The following is an 18,920-nucleotide window of genomic DNA, read 5'->3' on the forward strand; positions in this document are numbered from 1 at the left end:
AATACAGCATATAAAAAAGCTCTTCACACAGTGTTAAATACACACTCTTCCTCCATGCACTGTGCTAGAGATTAATTTATTGTTATATTTCTCACCAGATCTTCGAAGACACCGCTCTGGAGCATCACCATGCAACTCGTGTTTCATTGTGATTTATCACTCCACACACAACTTCCCATATTCTGTCTCCCTTGGAATACGCTACATTATGATGACTAAATGTCCCTACAAAAATGGCAATATCCAAAATCTTTGTCCTTAATCCTTATAAGGGACATTTTTTGGTCCCCATGAGGAAAACGGCTTATCAATCATACTAAGTGATGTTTTTTGAAAATGTAAAAATGCAGAATGTTTTCTGTAATGGGTTTAGGGGTAGGGGATAGAATATACAGTTTGTACAGTATAAAAATCATTGCGTCTATGTAATGTCCAAATGGAAACCAAATGTGTGCATATGTACAGGTATATGTGGTTTATGAAGACACAAATGTGTACAATGACATGGGTATTACAAAGCAAACATGATTTATGAGGACACTTCTTGTGTCTTCATAAACCAACAGACTTGTATTTATTTATTTTTATATGCAGAAAGGTTTCTGTGATGAGTAGGTTTAGAGGTAGGGGTAGTGTAGGGGTATAGAACAGTTTGATCTGTTTTTACAGTAAAAAAAAAAAAACATTATGCCTATGAAGAGTCCCCGTAACCCACATATTCAAGAATTATTTTTTGTTTAGTGCTGAATAAGATATTTAAAAATGTTTTTAAAATTTTTATAGTCCAAAAGACAAAAAAAATAGCTGAATTTATTAAAATGACCGTGTTCAAAAGTTTCTGAACCATTGATTCTTAATACTGTGTGTCGTTGCCTGGATGATCCACGGTCGTTTTATTTTTTTGTGATGGTTGTTCTTGAGTCCCTTTTTTTATCCTGAGCAGTTACAAACATCACAAAACAATAAAACAACCGAGGATCATCATGGTAACAACACACAGTATTAAGAATTAATGGTTCAGAAACTTTTGAACAGGGTCATTTTTTGTCTTGTGGACTATATGTAAACATTTTAAAACATTTTAAAATATATTATTCAGGACAGAACTAAATAAAAAATAACATACATTTCGCATGATCTCTCATATTTTGTTAAACTTATTCACATTTTCACAGATTCTGCAAGCGGTTCACATACTTTTTCTTGCAACTGTAAATGTAGGCTAGGCTATACTATATATGAACAAGCATATGTAAAAGCCTAACTACTAACTATAAATATGTGTATGATTCCAAATTACAAACTATTTATAGACACCTACAACTTTCAACTAAAAAATGCTTATTTACACTTAAAAAAAATAAATATTGGATTTATTGGCATTCATTTTAAGGGATTTACTTTAAATAAATGATTGGTGATCACACTGAAGTCCTAAAATGTCCACTGCATGCCCCCCCAAACTAACTACCTGAACCCAAACAGCCCACCAAACACATGCTCCATTCATTTCCACCTCAGCCAAACCGTGCTCGTGCTCTGAATGTACACATCATTGTAAGTGCCTGCGGATCACGTGACGTGACGTGCAGCCAACATGGCGACGCAGTGCTGAGATAGTAGCAGCAGCGTCCAACTGGCCCGACTGAACCAGCGACAACATCGGCCCATTCCTGGCACCCTCACGCCCCTGCCAAACCGCAGGGAACGGGCCAGCGATGACGGCCTGACGGACTGCTTTTAACACGTCTACCGAGAGATGAAAGAACAGGAAGCGTTGGAAATCCATCGACGGCATACGCAGACAGAAAGCCTGAGCACCAAGAGCATGTTTCTGTCTCGAGCGCTGGAGAAAATCCTCGCGGATAAGGAGGTGAAGCGGAGCCAGCACAACCAGCTGCGTAAGGCTTGTCAAGTGGCATTAGGTAAGATTCTCTCTATTTATCTCCTCTCAGGCCTCAGACATGTCTACTGCCCCCTGATAATGCTGATATCCTAAATGAACCTTAAAGTCTGCTTAGCGAGCTAACGTCATTCCAGCACGCGTCAGTGTCAGGAATCGGTTGTTTCAATTTTCCTTAAGCTGACATTGTCATCCGTCCCATCGGCTATATAATGTTACATTATGATGAATGAGATGTTGGCAACAGAGTAAATGACATGTCTTGGTGTTTTGTTTATCTGGAAGCATGTTAGCATGTGTTAGCTGGGATCAGCTGCTATCCAACATATACATATGTATGTTGCTCAGGCTGTTATGGCGACTCGACAGATTGGCGATTTTACTGCTCTCTTATTGATTAAAGATCACTCACCGATTTACAGAATATCTGTGTTGTGAGTGACATTTTAAAGAAACCGTTCACCAAAATATATTCAAAAAATGTCATTTACTCACCCTTAAAGAGTTGTCTTATCTTTTTTCTGGCACAGTGTTCAGTACTGACAGCATCAGTCATCATTCACTTTGCATCTTTTTTCCATACACAATGGCATTGAATGGAGACTGAGGCTTTCCTTGGCATTGGCCACATTTTATGTGTTTTACTGTTAGTGCTAATAAAGGAATATTTCATCCAAAAAATTAAATTCAGTCATTTACTTACCTCCATTACCATTTCAAACATGCATGACTTTCTGTCTTTTGTGGAGCATTAAAGAACATTTTTTAAAGAATGTTGGTAACCAAACATTTTTGGTCACATTGGCCTCCATTGTATGGACAGAAGAAAAAAAAAACACTACTGAAACATTTCGCACAATGTCTTTTGTATGTTTTATGACTTGAGGGTACTTAAATAACAGTGTTCATTTTTGCGTGAACGGTCTCTTTAATTTGTAGTAGCCTATAACATTCCTGTTGTAACTTCCGGGATATCCATCCCTCTTTTTATAAGGAAGCTGGATATGCAGGTTAGACTCATTTGACTCGTCCTGTCTGCGCTGTATTACTTATTTACTAAGTTAATGAGCACATGTTGAGACAGGAGGCTCTGGTTTCTTCGTGAACGTTTCCAAACACTAACCTTTGTCCTGGAGTGTCAATCTAAAACAAAAATAGCGCTTTTGTGTCTTTTTTTTTTTATACCAAATCCATAAAAGCTGCATTGCGTTTTGTGTTGTTTTGGCTGGGTATATTTGAGGTTTTAATCCAGTGAAGAGCTGTAGTGATCATTCATTTAGCTGTTAATGTAATGCTGCTTCACCGTGGGTTTGTTTGAATGCTCTCAGTAGCACTTCATTCAAACAGACACTCCCTCATTACCCTGTCATGTGAGTGAATGAGGTTGATTACCATATAGACCTATTTACACAGTCCACCGGCCACCCGGATTCACTGCTAGGCAATGGCTTATATAGACTAGTATGACTGTTTTTTTGTTGTCCTGCCTGAATACACGTGTTTAAGTACTACAGGTAGCCGGATACAGATTTTTAAAAACATAGTTCTTAAAATGTGCATCTTATGAAATGTGGTGTTGCTTAAGCTCAGTTTCCTGTCCCTTCTTGTGAGCAGATGGCTATCTGATAGTGAATAATGATCCATTTGTTGATAGTTCCTGAATATCAGAGGCAAGAAATCTGTATAAATATGTCACGTTATGCAACTTGCTCATCCTAATAACCTTGTTTTAGGGATTTTAAAGGAATAGTTCTCCCAGAAATGAAAATTGTCATAATTTATGTCAGAAAATTGTCAGAAATTTTAAAGAATGATTTGTGGTTTTCAAGATCTTCAAAAGGTAGACAATAGAGAGACTTTAGATGATTTCCCCCTCCAGTGAGGTGTTTACCACCACTGTGACTGGATGAGAACTAGAACTCGAGAACTAGATCTGTCTGATTAGTGAATGAATCATTTAGACCTGATTTGTGAACCAGATCAAACGATTCATTGAAAAGACACAAAACAAAAGAACCGTTTATCCACAAATTGGATAGTTTGGGATAGTTGACTAGCCATTTAACAGCCAACTAGCTGATTAGTGATGTTGACAAGTGAGTTTAAGATGTTTAGTGATGGTGTGTATTTAAAGGGATCTTCAAACTAGAGAGGTTTTGGCTCTTCAATCCAATGGAGCACTGATGCGACATCTGCTACAAATTCAAGACAGTCAGTGTCAGAATTAAATTTGCCTCCTGTAAACAGATGAGATGGAAATTACTGAAACATGTTTTTATTGTTATTTACTTGAGATGCACTGATCAAGCGGCCAGGGACCAGAATCGTCCGATTTACCCCATGATCGTTCCGTTTAGTTGCAAGTGGCACAGGTAATAACGTCATGTTCTCTCGCAAAGTGACAAACCCGCCTCCTCTCACTCACTCGTCTCATTCGCTCCAGTTAAATAGTGCTTGTATTGCATATCATTTTACTAATTCCCACAGGTTTCATGTTAATAAAAGACAAATAAAACCACTCTCTGCTGTAGACTGAATTACTTTTGTAACTAATTGTAAGCATTAATCTGTATTTAATTTTTACAATGAAGACTATCCATTGGTATTTTAACATTTGATTACTTTGAATTCTGTAATAGTTCTTACCTGAATACTAAACTACTGTTAAACCCACCTGAAACACGTAGCCTAAAGCTGTAAAGCTCTTTGTTTTATTGCATTTATTTGTGCTGTTTGTTTGAAATTAATTTGTTCTCATTTTATTAGTCTTTTAATGAAAATAAAATTGAATTTTGCATTGAAGAAAAGTAGATTTTTGTTTGTATGTGCTGTCAATTATAGTTCTTTGAAAGAAAATCTGAATTGGCAAAAATCTGTATCGGCTGGTCACACTTACAAAGCAAATCAGAAATTGGAATCTGCCAAGAAAATTATACAGTATAGTATTTATCTGGACTTCTGGGTCTCTTTCAGAATGCAAAAATACTCCCATAGGAATCAATTGGTGTGCCCCAATTCGCATATTATCTGTCCTAAATAGTATTTGAAAATAGAATTAGTAGGCCTATGTCCCAAATCGTAGTATGTTGAAAAGAGTATTCCAAAGATACCTGGATGGTCTACTATTTTTGGTTAGAATTCGAAGTGCAGATCCGTGCAAACTCTAACAGCTAATATTGCCCACAACCCATTGTGAATTAGACGAAAATTCGATTAGAACTACAAACGCGGATAAAAAGTGTTAAACTACAAAGATGGCAGATGTGCGAGTCCGACGGTTACGCAGAGGGGTTTAGATAAAGGGGTTTGAGTGAATAATTATCAGTATCTAACCTGACGAAAAAAATATATTTATTCAGTGTTATCCACATTATATTTCATCTGCAACAGCATTGAGAACTTTTGTAATGATATGTTTGGACATTAACTTTTAAATGCATCATTATATTCAAATTGTAAACACATGAGGAGAGTCTCCGCATGAAAGACCTGAATGACAGATCAACGTGCTACTACATTTCTCTCCAAAATGGTAGCGAATTTAAATAAAATTGAATGTGGAGGATTTTAACGGTGACAAAATGATTGACAGGGCAGTTTAAACGGGGACAGGATGCATGTATCTAAGCTACAGAGCGCCCGTTAAAGATGACAAAGTAGTATGTCCCAAAGCTTGCATACTCTTCTGCTACACACTCAAAAGTATGTACTTTTTCTTCACAAAAACAGTACATATACTTTTAGGTCATAGTATAAGTACTAGGCGAATTGGGACGCAGCAAATGGCTTTCATACACAGGCACACATAAAATATTTCTAATTTTACTTTAATTCTGTGTAATGGACACTTTTATGGTCCTTTTGTGTCCTCATTCATTGTTATTGTGTAAAAAAGAGCAACCAGCACTTTTTGTTATTTTTTTATTTCCACATAAAATATATTTTTTATACAGGTTTAGATTGCATGAGGTAACAAATTATAATTTCTGGGTGAATTATTGATTTAATTTAATTTTGAGCAGCTAATAAAATGGCAAATAGATATATTTCGTCTCATTGCTACCTTCAGTGAAAATTATAGATGTTAAGAACAAGTTTGTCCTGGATGATTTGTATCTTGCTGAGTAGGCAGTGTTTTATATTAGGAATGGCATTAGCACTCTTCTCTTCTTTCTTAAGGTTTGTTTGCTTTGAAGGAGGAGTCACGAATGGTCTTGAGTTGATGTGTAAAATTGTCTCTCTCTCTTTTTTTTTTTTTTAGATGAAATTAAGCATGAACTGGAAAAGCAGAAGTAAGTTTACAACTCATTTACCAACATGCACCATCCATCCAAAAGTCTCCTGTCACACATTGATGTAACATTAAGAGAACGCTTATTATGTTTTTCTGAAAAGGCTCTCTGAAGCATAATGCGTCATCTTTATTGTGAACCATCATGTTTATGTAATAATGTCCATGTCCATGCGCTCATGTCCATGCTGAAAAAAAGCCCCCTGTAATGCTAACGGGCTACTTGTTTAAATAAAGCATGTTTAAGTGCTGCATATTGATTTGTGCTGTGAATCCTGTATGTGCTAGGGACGGCACTGTTGTTCCTCCAAGAGCCAACTACATTGAGGCTGACAAGTACGTCCTGCCTTTTGAGCTGGCATGTCAGTCCAAGTCCCCACGCATTGTCAGTACGTCTCTTGACTGTCTACAGGTATGCAGAGTTCTCGTCCACTGCACTCTACTGCAGGGTTTCATCATACTCAAGTCATTAATACATTTAAAAAGGATTGTTTCAGTTTATAGTTTTTAATTCTTGTAAATAATAGTTTTAGCCCTGTGTGACAAATCTGTTTAAGTGTGGTTTTAAACGCACTATATGACTCCATTCCATTCATCACAGAAACTCATTGCGTATGGGCACATCACGGGAAACGCCCCTGACAGCGGAGCTCCAGGAAAACGGCTGATTGACCGGCTGCTGGAGACCATCTGTAACTGCTTTCAGGGACCCCAGACTGATGAGGGGGTACAGCTACAGATCATTAAGGTGAGACAACTCTATCGTTGTGTTGGGGTAACAGCTTAGGACCCAGGACCAGTAGTGAAAAATGAAGATCAGGAGTCAGATTAATTAAAGAAAATTTTACTGAAGAATAGTTTGCAGTTTCATCAGCAGAAGCCAGCTTCAAGAGGAGTTTGTAGGCCGCGCTCCCTCTAACAGTCTCCCCGCCTCCGTCTAACGTACATACAATTTTCTGAACAGTTATACGGTTTTCAAGGTCTAGACACGTCATTACTGCCATGTGGAATGATTCTGATTCGTTCTAACAACATGCAATGTAAGCAACTTTCCACACGTAGACAGATAGGAGCATATATCACTAAAAATGCGTAGACTTGATGTCGCCCAGGCCCAGATTAGTCCCTAGCGACCTCGGAGGTCATAGAAAAGACGCCTCCAAGTCTAGAATCGTCTCCCGAAAGGACCATCTCCAATACTGGATCTGCACAGAATCATGAGACGCACACACAAAGCTTCACAGAATAACAGTTTCCATCAAGGTCGGGAGCATCTTAACTAACTATCAACAAAGCACTTCTCCAAAACATGCTGATACTAACTCTAGTTCAGAAGTGAATTTATTCTATTTAGTAAGAAAGAAAAGTATATCAAAGTCTGGATTCAAAAGCACAGAGCAACTAAAACACTACAATATCCTAAATCACTCCTTGAATATAGAGAACTGATTTATCAAATGTAGGACACTGTTATAACTTGATTATCATTCATTCTTATTTTAATATTGAACATAAAATCATTCTTGAAGGATATGTGTCTGAGACAAGTGATGTTTGGCTTGACCCTTGACCCTTCAGTTGACTCTCCAAATCTCCAGACAGACACTTTCTTATTGAAATCCATATTTGATGGATGATGTGTATGACAAACATACATACACAACTGTTTAGAAGTTTGGGGTCAATGAAATTATATTATACTGTTACGAAAATAAATGCTGATCTTTTGAACTTTCTGCTTATCAAAGAATCCCAAAAAAGATTGCACAACGTTTTTAATAAAAATAACCATTGATAATAATAATAAGAAATGTTTCTTGAGCGCCAAATCAGCATTAAAATGATTTCTGAAGGATCAGGTGACACTGAAGATTGGAGTAATGACTACTAAAAAATCAGGTTTGTGAGGAATAAATTACATTTTAAAATGTATTCAAATAGAAAATTATTTAAATTGTAATATTTCATAATATTACTGTTTTTACTGTATTTTTGATCAAATAAATGCAGCCTTGGTGAGCATAACAGATCCCAAAACGGTAATGTATATTACAAAATATAACATATAGCTATTAAATGAATACTTCATTAAAAAGTATTTACTCTAAATTTAAATGTTTTAATGTAATCTATTTTGGAAAAAAAGTTGCAACATTAAATCAATTTATAGTTTCATCATTCGTAATACATCTCTGTTTGACCTTGCAGTCAATTCACCTGGTCACTGCAGTGGAGATCATGCCAAAGTAATCAAAGCTGCCTCTGTATTTAGCACTTATGTCCACACATTTGAGTCACACAAGGCACTTTAGTTACCAGGCAGCTAAATAATGATATATGAGAACACTGTCATTACCTTACAGCATTTGCAACATAAGCTGAGCAGTACAAAGTCTTTTCTTTTATCCAAGCCTAACTCTTATCATTGTAGATAGGCATGCTGTGTGACGAATCTACAAGTATTCTATTCTCTTTTAATGGAGAGAAAAGGCAGCGCAGCCTACAGTACATAGAGAGTGTAGTGGGGTTGGGCAGCGTCTTAAATAAAATGTCACCAGGGTTATTCAACTACGTTAGCTTGCAGTAAGATTTAGTTTTACCAGTGAGATGTGTACATAGTCACACGGGAGTTAAAGATCCCGTTAGAGATCTCATTTTCATCAGTGTCATTATTTACATGCATAATCCTTTAAGCCATAAACTTACCATTGCGCCAGAATCACATTTGTCTTATAAGTGAGGTTCAAAAGTTTTAGTTTTTTTTCTTAATTTAATCAAATTTTTGGTAACACTTTACTTTAAGCCTTTATGTATTATGCATTATAAAGCTATTCTTAATGTAAATATATAATGCATTATATATATTAATAAATAATTGTAACTTTACTTAATTTAAAATTAATTATAATATTGGCAGATTCCTTCTTGCATCTGAAATTGGTTATCATGTGTTTAAAGGTGTCATGAACTGACGTGCCGCTCTGAAGACTTGGAAGTAAACGCCCACGGCTATGATTGGATAAGATTTGCATAATGAGCTTCAGCTCCCCTCAGTACATGTGGGGATTGTTTTGAAAGCGTCTGGGGAAACGCTCACAGGTCTCTCAAAATATCTTTATCAAACAAACACAATGATTCATCTCTCATTCACCTGCGATTGATTGGAATGTTATTTCTGTATCATTTCGCCCGATCATCAGTGAATATAACCGCGAACCGTACACACACACACACGCGCGCGCAAGAAAGGTGATAGCCCGTCTGAAAAAAACATAGCCCCGGGGCTTTGCGAGCTGGCGTTACAAGTCCGAGTCTGATCACGAATGAACCAATTATTATTATTATTATTACCTTTATTTAACCAGAATAAAACTCATTGAGATTAAAAATCTCTTTTCCAAGAGCGTCCTGGCCAAGACAGGCAGCAGCACATTTAACAAGGTTACAGACATAAAAACATATAACATCAACATATAACAATTTGTACAAGTAATAAATAATTATAAAGTCATAAGAAATCAGAATTTCACATATTATCGCAAGCGATAAACAACAGCAAGGATCGTCCGTCATAACTCAGTCAGTCATAACATCTACAGTCAGTTTGTGTAGCTTCCATGGTTTTTAAAAGTAACTTAAAATCAACCAACGAAACTGGCTCCTTAAGATTCAGCACATTTTGCAGCTGATTCCAAGTGCAGGGGGCCGCATACTTGAAAGCCCCTTTTCCCAGTTCTGTCCGGACTTGAGGGACAGTTAATAATAATAAGTCCTCAGAGCGAAGACAATATCTTCCTGTACTTTTCTTTTCGATGTAAGATTGAAGGTATGGGGGAAGCAGACCAAGAATTGCCTTGTAGATAAAAATGTACCAATGATTAAGTCTACGGGTGGACAATGCAGACCAACCAACCCGATCATACAAAGAACAGTGATGAGTAAGTGCTCTAAAGTTTGTGATAAACCTAAGAGCTCCATGATAAACAGTATCCAACAGTTTCAAGCTTGTGATGGAAGCATTCATGTATATAACATCGCCATAGTCCAGCACTGACAAGAAAGTGGTAGCAACAAGCCTCCTTTTTAGTTCCGTTCAATAACGCCTTCTCCAGCCTTTGACAGCGTACTAAGGTATGTAATCAATAGATATCAAACGATCTGTAATAATGCAATACCAGGGTGTCCGCGGGGTTGTAAAAGGTAGTAAATTAAATTAGCCAAAATTAAGGGCATTAAAAAGTAGTAAAAAGTAGGAAACGTCATCTGAATTTGTGTTAAGTACAGGCCTTTTTTTCTAAAATTCGCGTGGATTTATTTATATGTTGAGAGTAGGACCTGCGCGATATCATGTGAGGTGGTGTTCGTTCGCGCGCGCGCGCGCGCTGAAACAAACTGGGTACCCGGCTGGCTTGCTCATGTCCGTGAGCTCGCTTCCATTCAGTAATTAAAGCATGGGGAAATGCAAGTTCTCGGACCTCTGGCTGGAGGACTCACGATTTAAAGACTGGCTTAGGCCAGTAGTTTGCAACAGCCGCGAGGCTTATTGCCATGTCTGCAAAAGACAATTAATATAACCTGGGTGGGGGTGAATGGCATCAAATCGCATATGTAATCAAATAGCCACCAAGATGCGCGGACGTAGCGAGCAGCTTCCCATATCAATGTTCTGCGCTACGGATGCATCAACGACCTCAACCTCCACTGCTTTGTCCTCAACCCCGACTGCTCTCCCGATTCAAACCACTGCCAGCAGTAGCCTAACGTTAGTCCTAGCAGCAGCATCAACAGGTGTGTGACAGACATCAGACAGCAGACGCTATGCCCTATCACCACCGCTACATTGCGAGCTGAGGTGCTGTGGTGTTTAGACCTTGCAACTAAACACCACTCTTTCAATTTGAACGATGGCATTGAAGAGCTGTTTCGAAATATGCAAGTTGCTTAAAGCTGGGCATACACTGTGCGGTTTCTGTGCGATTTCAGCAAGGTTACCTATTCACACTGTGCGAGTAGATCGCATGCGATGTAAAGCCAAAGCTCACGGTTTATGTGCTCACACCATGGCTCACACTGTGCGGATCGCCGAGCGTGACTTGTCTGCTCACACTGTACGAGTGAAATATGCGCGAAAAACCTATAATAGAGAGATAGCCTATCAAATGCATCAGCTATCGATATCAAGAGGATTTAGCATTTACAATTTATGTATATAAATGATTATTATTATTAGGGTAGGCCTACTTTTGTTATTAAATTGATATTACATTTAATTTGCCCCTGTGATAATTTCATAGTGCATCAAAGCATTACCGACACGCTGCATAATAAACGAATAGATAGATTAGCTTACTCCTCATTATTTAAATACATTTTGCCCAATTAAACAAGGAATTATAGACCTATAATTAAAATGATTATCAGTCTATAATATGTCAGAACACTACAATAATATCAGTATTATTATTATCAGAAAGTAAGAGCAGCTTTATTTCAAAAACAACTTGTTTAACACGAATTGGGCCTATACTTCTCTTCTAATTTGTTTCACAATATGGGCCACACGTGAAATATTAAGAATATAAATTCAGACAGTTATAGGCTATACGTTATCAGCATATGTTAAAGCAGATTTATCTAAATAAAGAGATATCTCTTGTCTCTGTGACAAAATGCGCCGAAAGCTTGTCAGATTTTACTTTCACTTTCTGTAGTGAATAATTGACTAGGTTTGAGACTTCACCGACTCTCGCGCACATTGCGTTTTTGTGTGATATCCACTGACTCGCCTTCATGATTTAAAACGAAAAAGAAAAAAAATCTATATTGCGCCGTGAAAATTGATCTCGTTTCCCTCTGTACACTGCACTGTTGGGGTAACAGCTTTGGACCCAGGACCAGTAGTGAAAAATGAAGACCAGGAGTCGGATTAATTAAAGAAAATTTTTCTGAAGAATAGTTTTCAGTTTCATCAGCAGAAGCCAGCTCAAGAGGAGTTCGTAGGCCGCACTCCCTCTAACAGTCTCCCCGCCTCCGTCTAACGTACATACAATTTTCTAAACAGTTATACTGTTTTCAAGGTCTAGCCACGTCATTACTGCCATGTGGAATGATTCTGATTGGTTCTAGCAACATGCAATGTAAGCAACTTTCCACACGTAGACAGATAGGAGCATATATCACTAAAAATGCGTAGACTTGATGTCGCCCAGGCCCAGATTAGTCCCTAGTGACCTCGGAGGTCATAGAAAAGACACCTCCAAGTCTAGAATCGTCTGCCGAAAGGACCATCTCCAATACTGGATCTGCACAGAATCATGAAACGCACACACAATGCTCCACAGAATAGCAGTTTCCATCAAGGTCGGGAACATCTTAACTAACTATCAACAAAGCACTTCTCCAAAACATGCTGATGCTACATTGAGTACAGAAGTGAATTTATTCTATTTAGTAAGAAAGAAAAGTATATCAAAGAGGTACATTTCTCTGAGTCCCCAAAGAGTCCCATAGCTGTGACATAGATGACCCCAGGGGTCACTTTAGTAAGACATACAGTTAACACATGCTGAGCACTCTTCACTCCCTGGAGTGTTATTACAAACACCCAGGACATTCGCCTGTCAGCACGTCTTGACACAGACTCAGAGCAGCACCTAAATAATGTGGATTCAAAAGCACACAGCAACAAAAACACTACAATATCCAAAATCACTCCTTGAATATAGAGAACTGATTTATCAAATGTAGGAAATGGTTATAACTTGATTATCATTAATTCTTATTTTAATATTGAACATAAAATCATTCTTGAAGGATATGTGTCTGATGAAGAGACAAGTGATGTTTGGCTTGACCCTTGACCCTTCAGCACGAACTATGAAGAAGATGTCTCCTTCCTCTTCTGTCTTTATTTCTATTCTCATCTCTGTGGGCAGTTGATGTTAAGTTATAATTACCTCGTTACATTGTGATGCAATATGTTATTCCATTTGGAAAGATATTACATTTACGCTACTATAGTTGCAGCTTGAAGTCGCGCTGGTATTAAAAAATATTTTGAAGGTATTAAAAAAGGTAGTAAAAGGTATTAAATTCAACTTAAGAAGTTCTGTATATACCCTGAATACTAACACATATAAAAAAAATGTTTTACTCACAAAAGTGTGTTGCACCGTTCCTGTCGGATCCAATATAGAAGGCACAGCATTGTGTTTTAATCTCAATATGTCTGCAAATCCAGTCTCGACCTCTATCTTGTTTACAATTGATTCCGCGGTGAAATGAAGCGAACAAACGCAATGTCTTACGCACGTGAGCTGGAACCGGCATGTTTATTGCTCGGTAGCATGACCCGTTTAGCTCCACGAGTCGGTGGGCGGGCTTGAGGCGGTGCTTCTGCATCCTAATACGTCAGTGGTCGACATATTGTGAGAGCTCTCGTTTTCTGGGCCTGGTGTCTATAAAAGCTTTTGTTTGACTAACAAGGACGTTTTCAGCTCTGAAACTTACAGGATATTCTTATATCACGATGAACTTTTATATACCAAAGGCTCAAAGGAAAGTTGATTTCTCAATTCATCACCCCTTTAAATGCATTATATTTTCTAAATACATAAAATTATAGTGTATTATAATTGTGGTTACAGTTATTCATAAGACCATTCAATACATTATAAGGTGCATTACAAGGCATTTCTAATGTATCAAAAAGGCTTTATATATATAGTGTTACCACAATTTTTTTTATTGCAATTTGGGTTTGAACAACAATTTGAATGAAAAGGGATAACATGAATTTGAGAATGTATTACTATTTTGTTTGTCCCTCTTTTGCTTTAATGACAGCAGCCCTCGAGTTGCACGAACTCCACAAGTTTTGAGATTATGGAAATGATGATCCAAAGAGTATTTTGAACTTCAGTGGAAGGGCATCTGACCATCTGTACAAAGAATTGTAAAAAAAGAAAAAAAAAAGAAAAAATCACATGCTCAATGTCACAGTATGCAGAATCTGAAATATATCTTTTGAATTTTTCAAAATCTTAACTTTCTATTTAGTTGCAGAACTTCTAGCTTTAAATAGATTTTAAATGTCATCTCAGATTTTTGAACCCCACTACTTTAGATCTGTGATTTCATAATGCAGATCATTGTGTTGCTCAATAGGCTTTGCTGACTGCTGTGACATCACCACACATAGAGATCCACGAGGGAACGATTCTCCTTACTGTGCGCACCTGCTACAACATCTACCTTGCCAGCCGCAACCTAATCAACCAAACTACAGCCAAGGCCACTCTAACACAGATGCTCAATGTCATCTTCACCCGTATGGAGAACCAGGCGGTTAGTATAAAGCTTCTCATTTTGCAGACTCAAAACAACCCTTTTTTTCGTTGTGTGGTATCACACCCTAGAGCAGGGGTGCAAACTCGGTCCTGGAGGGCCACTGTCCTGCAGAGTTTAGCTCTTACTTGCCTCAACACCTGTCTGGAAGTGTCTAGTATGCCTAATAAGACCTTGATTAGCTGGTTCAGGTGTGTTTAATTGGGGTTGGAGCTAAACTTTGCAGGACAGTGGCCCTCCAGGATCAGGATTGGACACCCCTGTCCTAGAGGAACTATGTGTGTCATTATGGGTTGAGAAAAGTACACTAAATCTAGGAAACTATGTTTGACTTTCTGATGACTGTCTTGCAGGCTCTGGAAGCTCAGGAAGCGGAGAAGGACAGACAACGTCTGCAGCTGCACAATCCTTCCCCAGTGTCCAGTAACCCTTCACCTGTGACCCAAAACCCTTCTCCAACTCTTGGTCGGGGGTCCGGATCTCCATGGCTCGGACGAGCCCGCTTAGAACAGAACGGACCACCATCCCCCTCTCTCAGCCCACCAGAGATCCCATCCACTCCTTCCACCCCCCAAGACTCATCCTCCATCAATGGCCAGCCAGAGGAGTCCAAGTCAGAGGAGGAGTTTGCCACAAATCAACAGAGCACAAAGGAAATTGAACACCCAGGTATGGGGAATCACTTGGATCAGGATATGAGGCTGGGTGGAATGACAGTATATACCGTGGCGACGATATAAAGAGTCTATTTTTAGAGATTTTGCTATATAGATTTTGGTTTATATCACGGTACACAGTACTACTTAAAGTTATGGCATGAATTAGTGTTTTTTTTAGCTCAATAAGCCATAAAAAGTAAACCAATGCGACACTTACGCTGAATGACACACCTAAAGTGGGCACACACAGAATACTGCCTTTCTTAGACAGCATGCGCTCCCAAATTCAGTTCTCTTTCATGGCTTAATATGCTTAAATAGTCAAATACACAGCATGTTAATAACAAAAATAAAACAAAAATAACTATATTGTGATGTATAGTAAAAATTATCATCTTGTGAAATAATTTTGGTCATATTGCCCACCCTAAGTTAAAATTATAAGGTTCTGGCAGTTTCCAGTTACGTTTTTGAAAGTTGTTTTAATGTGTTTAATTTGGGTAGTAGAAGCTATTTAATTTGACTTCTTAAAGACAAAGAGCTTCAGGAGTCAGACCAAACAACTGCCGATCCATCGGAGAGAGAGGAAGCCCATCCGCAGCCTGAAACAGAAGCAGACACTGAAGTTCTGGAAGAGACCGAGCCGGACAGTGGATTGGGAGATAGCTCTGTGGAAGGAGGTGCGTCACACTGGAAATAGGTTACTGTACCTTTATGTGGACCTACGACATATTAGTCACTCCTGCTTCTGTTTCTACTACAGGATTAGATCATCATTCTGACTCTGAAACCAAAGTGCCGCCCCCTGTTGTCCGAATAGACATGCAGCAGATGAACGGAATGGTGGATGACCGTGGCTCAGAGTCCTCAACAGACATCATGGTGTGTTTCTTGGGTTACAGTTTTTGATTTAGGACAGGGGCTCTCAATTCCAGCCCTTGTGACTCCCCGCTCACTTAAAAGGGTATTCTGCCATCTTAAGATTCCAGTTAATCGTTTTACTAAGCAATTGAATTACACAATAAACAGCACAATACATTTATCAAAAGTGACAGTAAAAACATTACAAAATAAATGTTCAAATATATTAAAAAAGAAAGCGGTTACTTTAAATATTACTGTATTTTTGATAAAATAAGTGCAGCTTTGGTGAAGAGACATTGAAAAACCTTTTTAAAAATCTTACGACCGCAAACATTTTAATGAAAGTGTATAAAGACAATCGGCCTCATTCATGAAACACGAGCAGAATTTATTTTTGTGTGTAAATGGCTTGTAAAGCTGTTCTGGCGTAAATTTTCGAATTCAAGAAAAATTAAATTTTCGACATGTTAGTTGGTACGAAAAAAATGTACACCTGCTCCATACCACGTGTAAATGGTGCGTAAAACATTCAAACATTCTGTGTTCTTTTAGGTAAACTGATGACTGCATTTTGATGCACTATATACTATAAATAATATTTCACGAGTTTGTTTGTTTCACTATTTATAACTATAACTAGTGCTAGTAATAACTGCATTTATATTCAATAATATTCTTCAAAATGAAATGCTTGAAAAATACTGCGCCTCCAGCTGGGCATTTTCAGAAGAGCACCTGGCTTTTCAGTTGGCATATGGCCTATTAGTCTTTTTTGCATTTATGCAATATACTGGAGCCAAACCTGAGATAAGAGTCCAGAAGATTCCACAGCATTCCTGGACATGTAATTTACATTATGCTAATTGTGGTTGAGCATGCATGCATGCATATTTATGAATGATTGGAATTCATTAACATACACACGTTTAACTATCAAATCTGATGTTTACGAATCGTTTGTCAGGAAGGTCCGTTTTATGCACAAATTGCTATGAATTTACTCATATATTTTTGAAAGTTTTCTAGAATGAGGCCCATTATCCACAAAAGATACATAACTGGACTATTTTTAACCCTTAAACAGGCAATGTGCACCACATGATATGTACTCTTTAGTCTCTTGTAGGTGGCATGACAAATAATTTTTTGCCTAATTCGGTTATGATTATCATAGTTGATCATAGTTGGAGAATGTGCGTCACATGACCTGGTTCAAATTTTCTGTGCTCGTTTTGTCAGTTTGACCTAAAGCCAACACGTCCACCTATCCCAGCAGGCACACAACGTCATAAGATGTTGATATTTGGTGACATTTTGGTTGCGACGTCAGGTGACCAAAATTCAACCACCAGCTCAACGTCTAATGCCAAAGTTAATTTGACGTCCAATACCAACATCAGCTGATGTTGATATTTAGTTGTTTTTAGGTTGTGTTGTAAAGTAACCAAAATCCAACATCGAGCCAACATCATATTGACGTCAGATTCTAACATCATTAGATGTTGATCATTTGTTGGTTTTAGGTTGTGGTACTAACCAGAATCTAACGTTGAGCCAACGTCTCAAGCCAACAGCGTCAGACTGATGTCAACATCCAACATTGGACGGACGTTGCATTTTGGTTGAAAATGAAAATCGGGTTGACGTCAGAACCCAACTTCAATCTGATGTTGTGTTCTGATGTCAACCCGATTTTCATTTTCAACCAAAATGCAATATCTGTCTGACGTTGGGGTCCAACGGTGCCTGCTGGGATGGTGCTGGACATTCTGACTTTATAGAAAGTAGGCATTTATTAATCTTACTTCTTTTCAGCAAAAAATGCAATTCCCCAGCTAATACTAATTATGAACATTGTCTTAAGATGTTGAAAAAGAAAATAAATCATATTAGTCATATGTTGTTCATGCTGTTATTTACTGCATTTTGAAATGGCCGTATCCCCTGAGATACATTGCCAGATTAGGGTAACAAAAAAGGTTAATCCACAATATTGACAATGAGAGGTGTCGCAATGTAAACTGATTAAAAATAAATCACTTTGAGGGGATTGAGTCTCCTTCAGTTGAAATTGCATTCCAGGGCTGGGGCACTTGGGGAAGATCCTTATAGGCCCTCCCTTAAAGGTGTGTCCAATCCTATTCCTGGAGGGCTAGCATCCTGCAGAGTTTAGTTCCAACCCTGATCAAACACACCTGAAAAATCTAACCAAAGTCTAGGGATGGAGCTGAACCCTGCAGAGCAGTAAACCTCAAGGGCTAGAACTGACGAGACAGTTCAGCAGTGTAAAAATACAAGAAATGTATATGCCTCAATTTTAGGACACTTAGACATTGTCATACATGCAGCATAATTTACATATTAAATATATATATTTTTTTGCATCAAATAAATCATAGACATATTGATGACTTTGGTGTTTTTGTACAATGTATCCTAGGAAATACAACTCATAAATTCCAAAATATATCAAAAATTCAGATGATATAAAAAGACATGAAATGATAATTTTCCAGTCTTGCCTGTTTTAGGGTCAAGTGTGGTCCGACTGGTCTTTTATTTCTTGTCTGAGCAGGATGTAGAAACCATTCAGGGCAGTCAAACAGCTGCCCGCTTCTCGCACATTCTACAGAAAGACGCCTTCCTCGTGTTCCGCTCCCTCTGCAAGCTGTCAATGAAGCCCCTGGCTGATGGACCACCAGACCCAAAGTAAGAACATGGAGAGAAAATGTATTTAACATTAGAAACATTAGAATATAAATGAGTCAAGAAAGTATTTTTAAGCTTCTTATTTTATATGAAAGACTTTATAAACTGACAAGCAGCCCTGCAAATGAAGAATAGATGTTGCTCTGGT

General features: G+C 38.0%; 1 protein-coding gene across 2 annotated transcripts in view; it reads left to right on the forward strand.

The window, feature by feature from the left end:
- Positions 1-1,574: 1,574 nt before the first annotated feature.
- arfgef2 (ADP-ribosylation factor guanine nucleotide-exchange factor 2 (brefeldin A-inhibited)) overlaps positions 1,575-18,920 on the forward strand; it is a 42,464-nt gene continuing 25,118 nt past the window's right edge. Inside the window, exons 1-9 of one of the 2 annotated variants that reach the window (XM_079803086.1) lie at positions 1,575-1,925; positions 6,165-6,195; positions 6,483-6,606; positions 6,796-6,942; positions 14,361-14,540; positions 14,894-15,209; positions 15,733-15,879; positions 15,963-16,081; positions 18,639-18,772. In XM_079803086.1, the coding sequence (XP_079659212.1) occupies positions 1,760-1,925; positions 6,165-6,195; positions 6,483-6,606; positions 6,796-6,942; positions 14,361-14,540; positions 14,894-15,209; positions 15,733-15,879; positions 15,963-16,081; positions 18,639-18,772 (1,364 nt within the window). In that variant the 5' untranslated portion in view covers positions 1,575-1,759. The remainder of the gene's footprint in view (positions 1,926-6,164; positions 6,196-6,482; positions 6,607-6,795; positions 6,943-14,360; positions 14,541-14,893; positions 15,210-15,732; positions 15,880-15,962; positions 16,082-18,638; positions 18,773-18,920) is intronic. The other variant, XM_079803087.1, reaches the window with a different exon arrangement.

This window comes from Gobio gobio (genome assembly GCF_949357685.1).
Source record: "Gobio gobio genome assembly, chromosome: 21".
NCBI lineage: Eukaryota > Metazoa > Chordata > Actinopteri > Cypriniformes > Gobionidae > Gobio > Gobio gobio.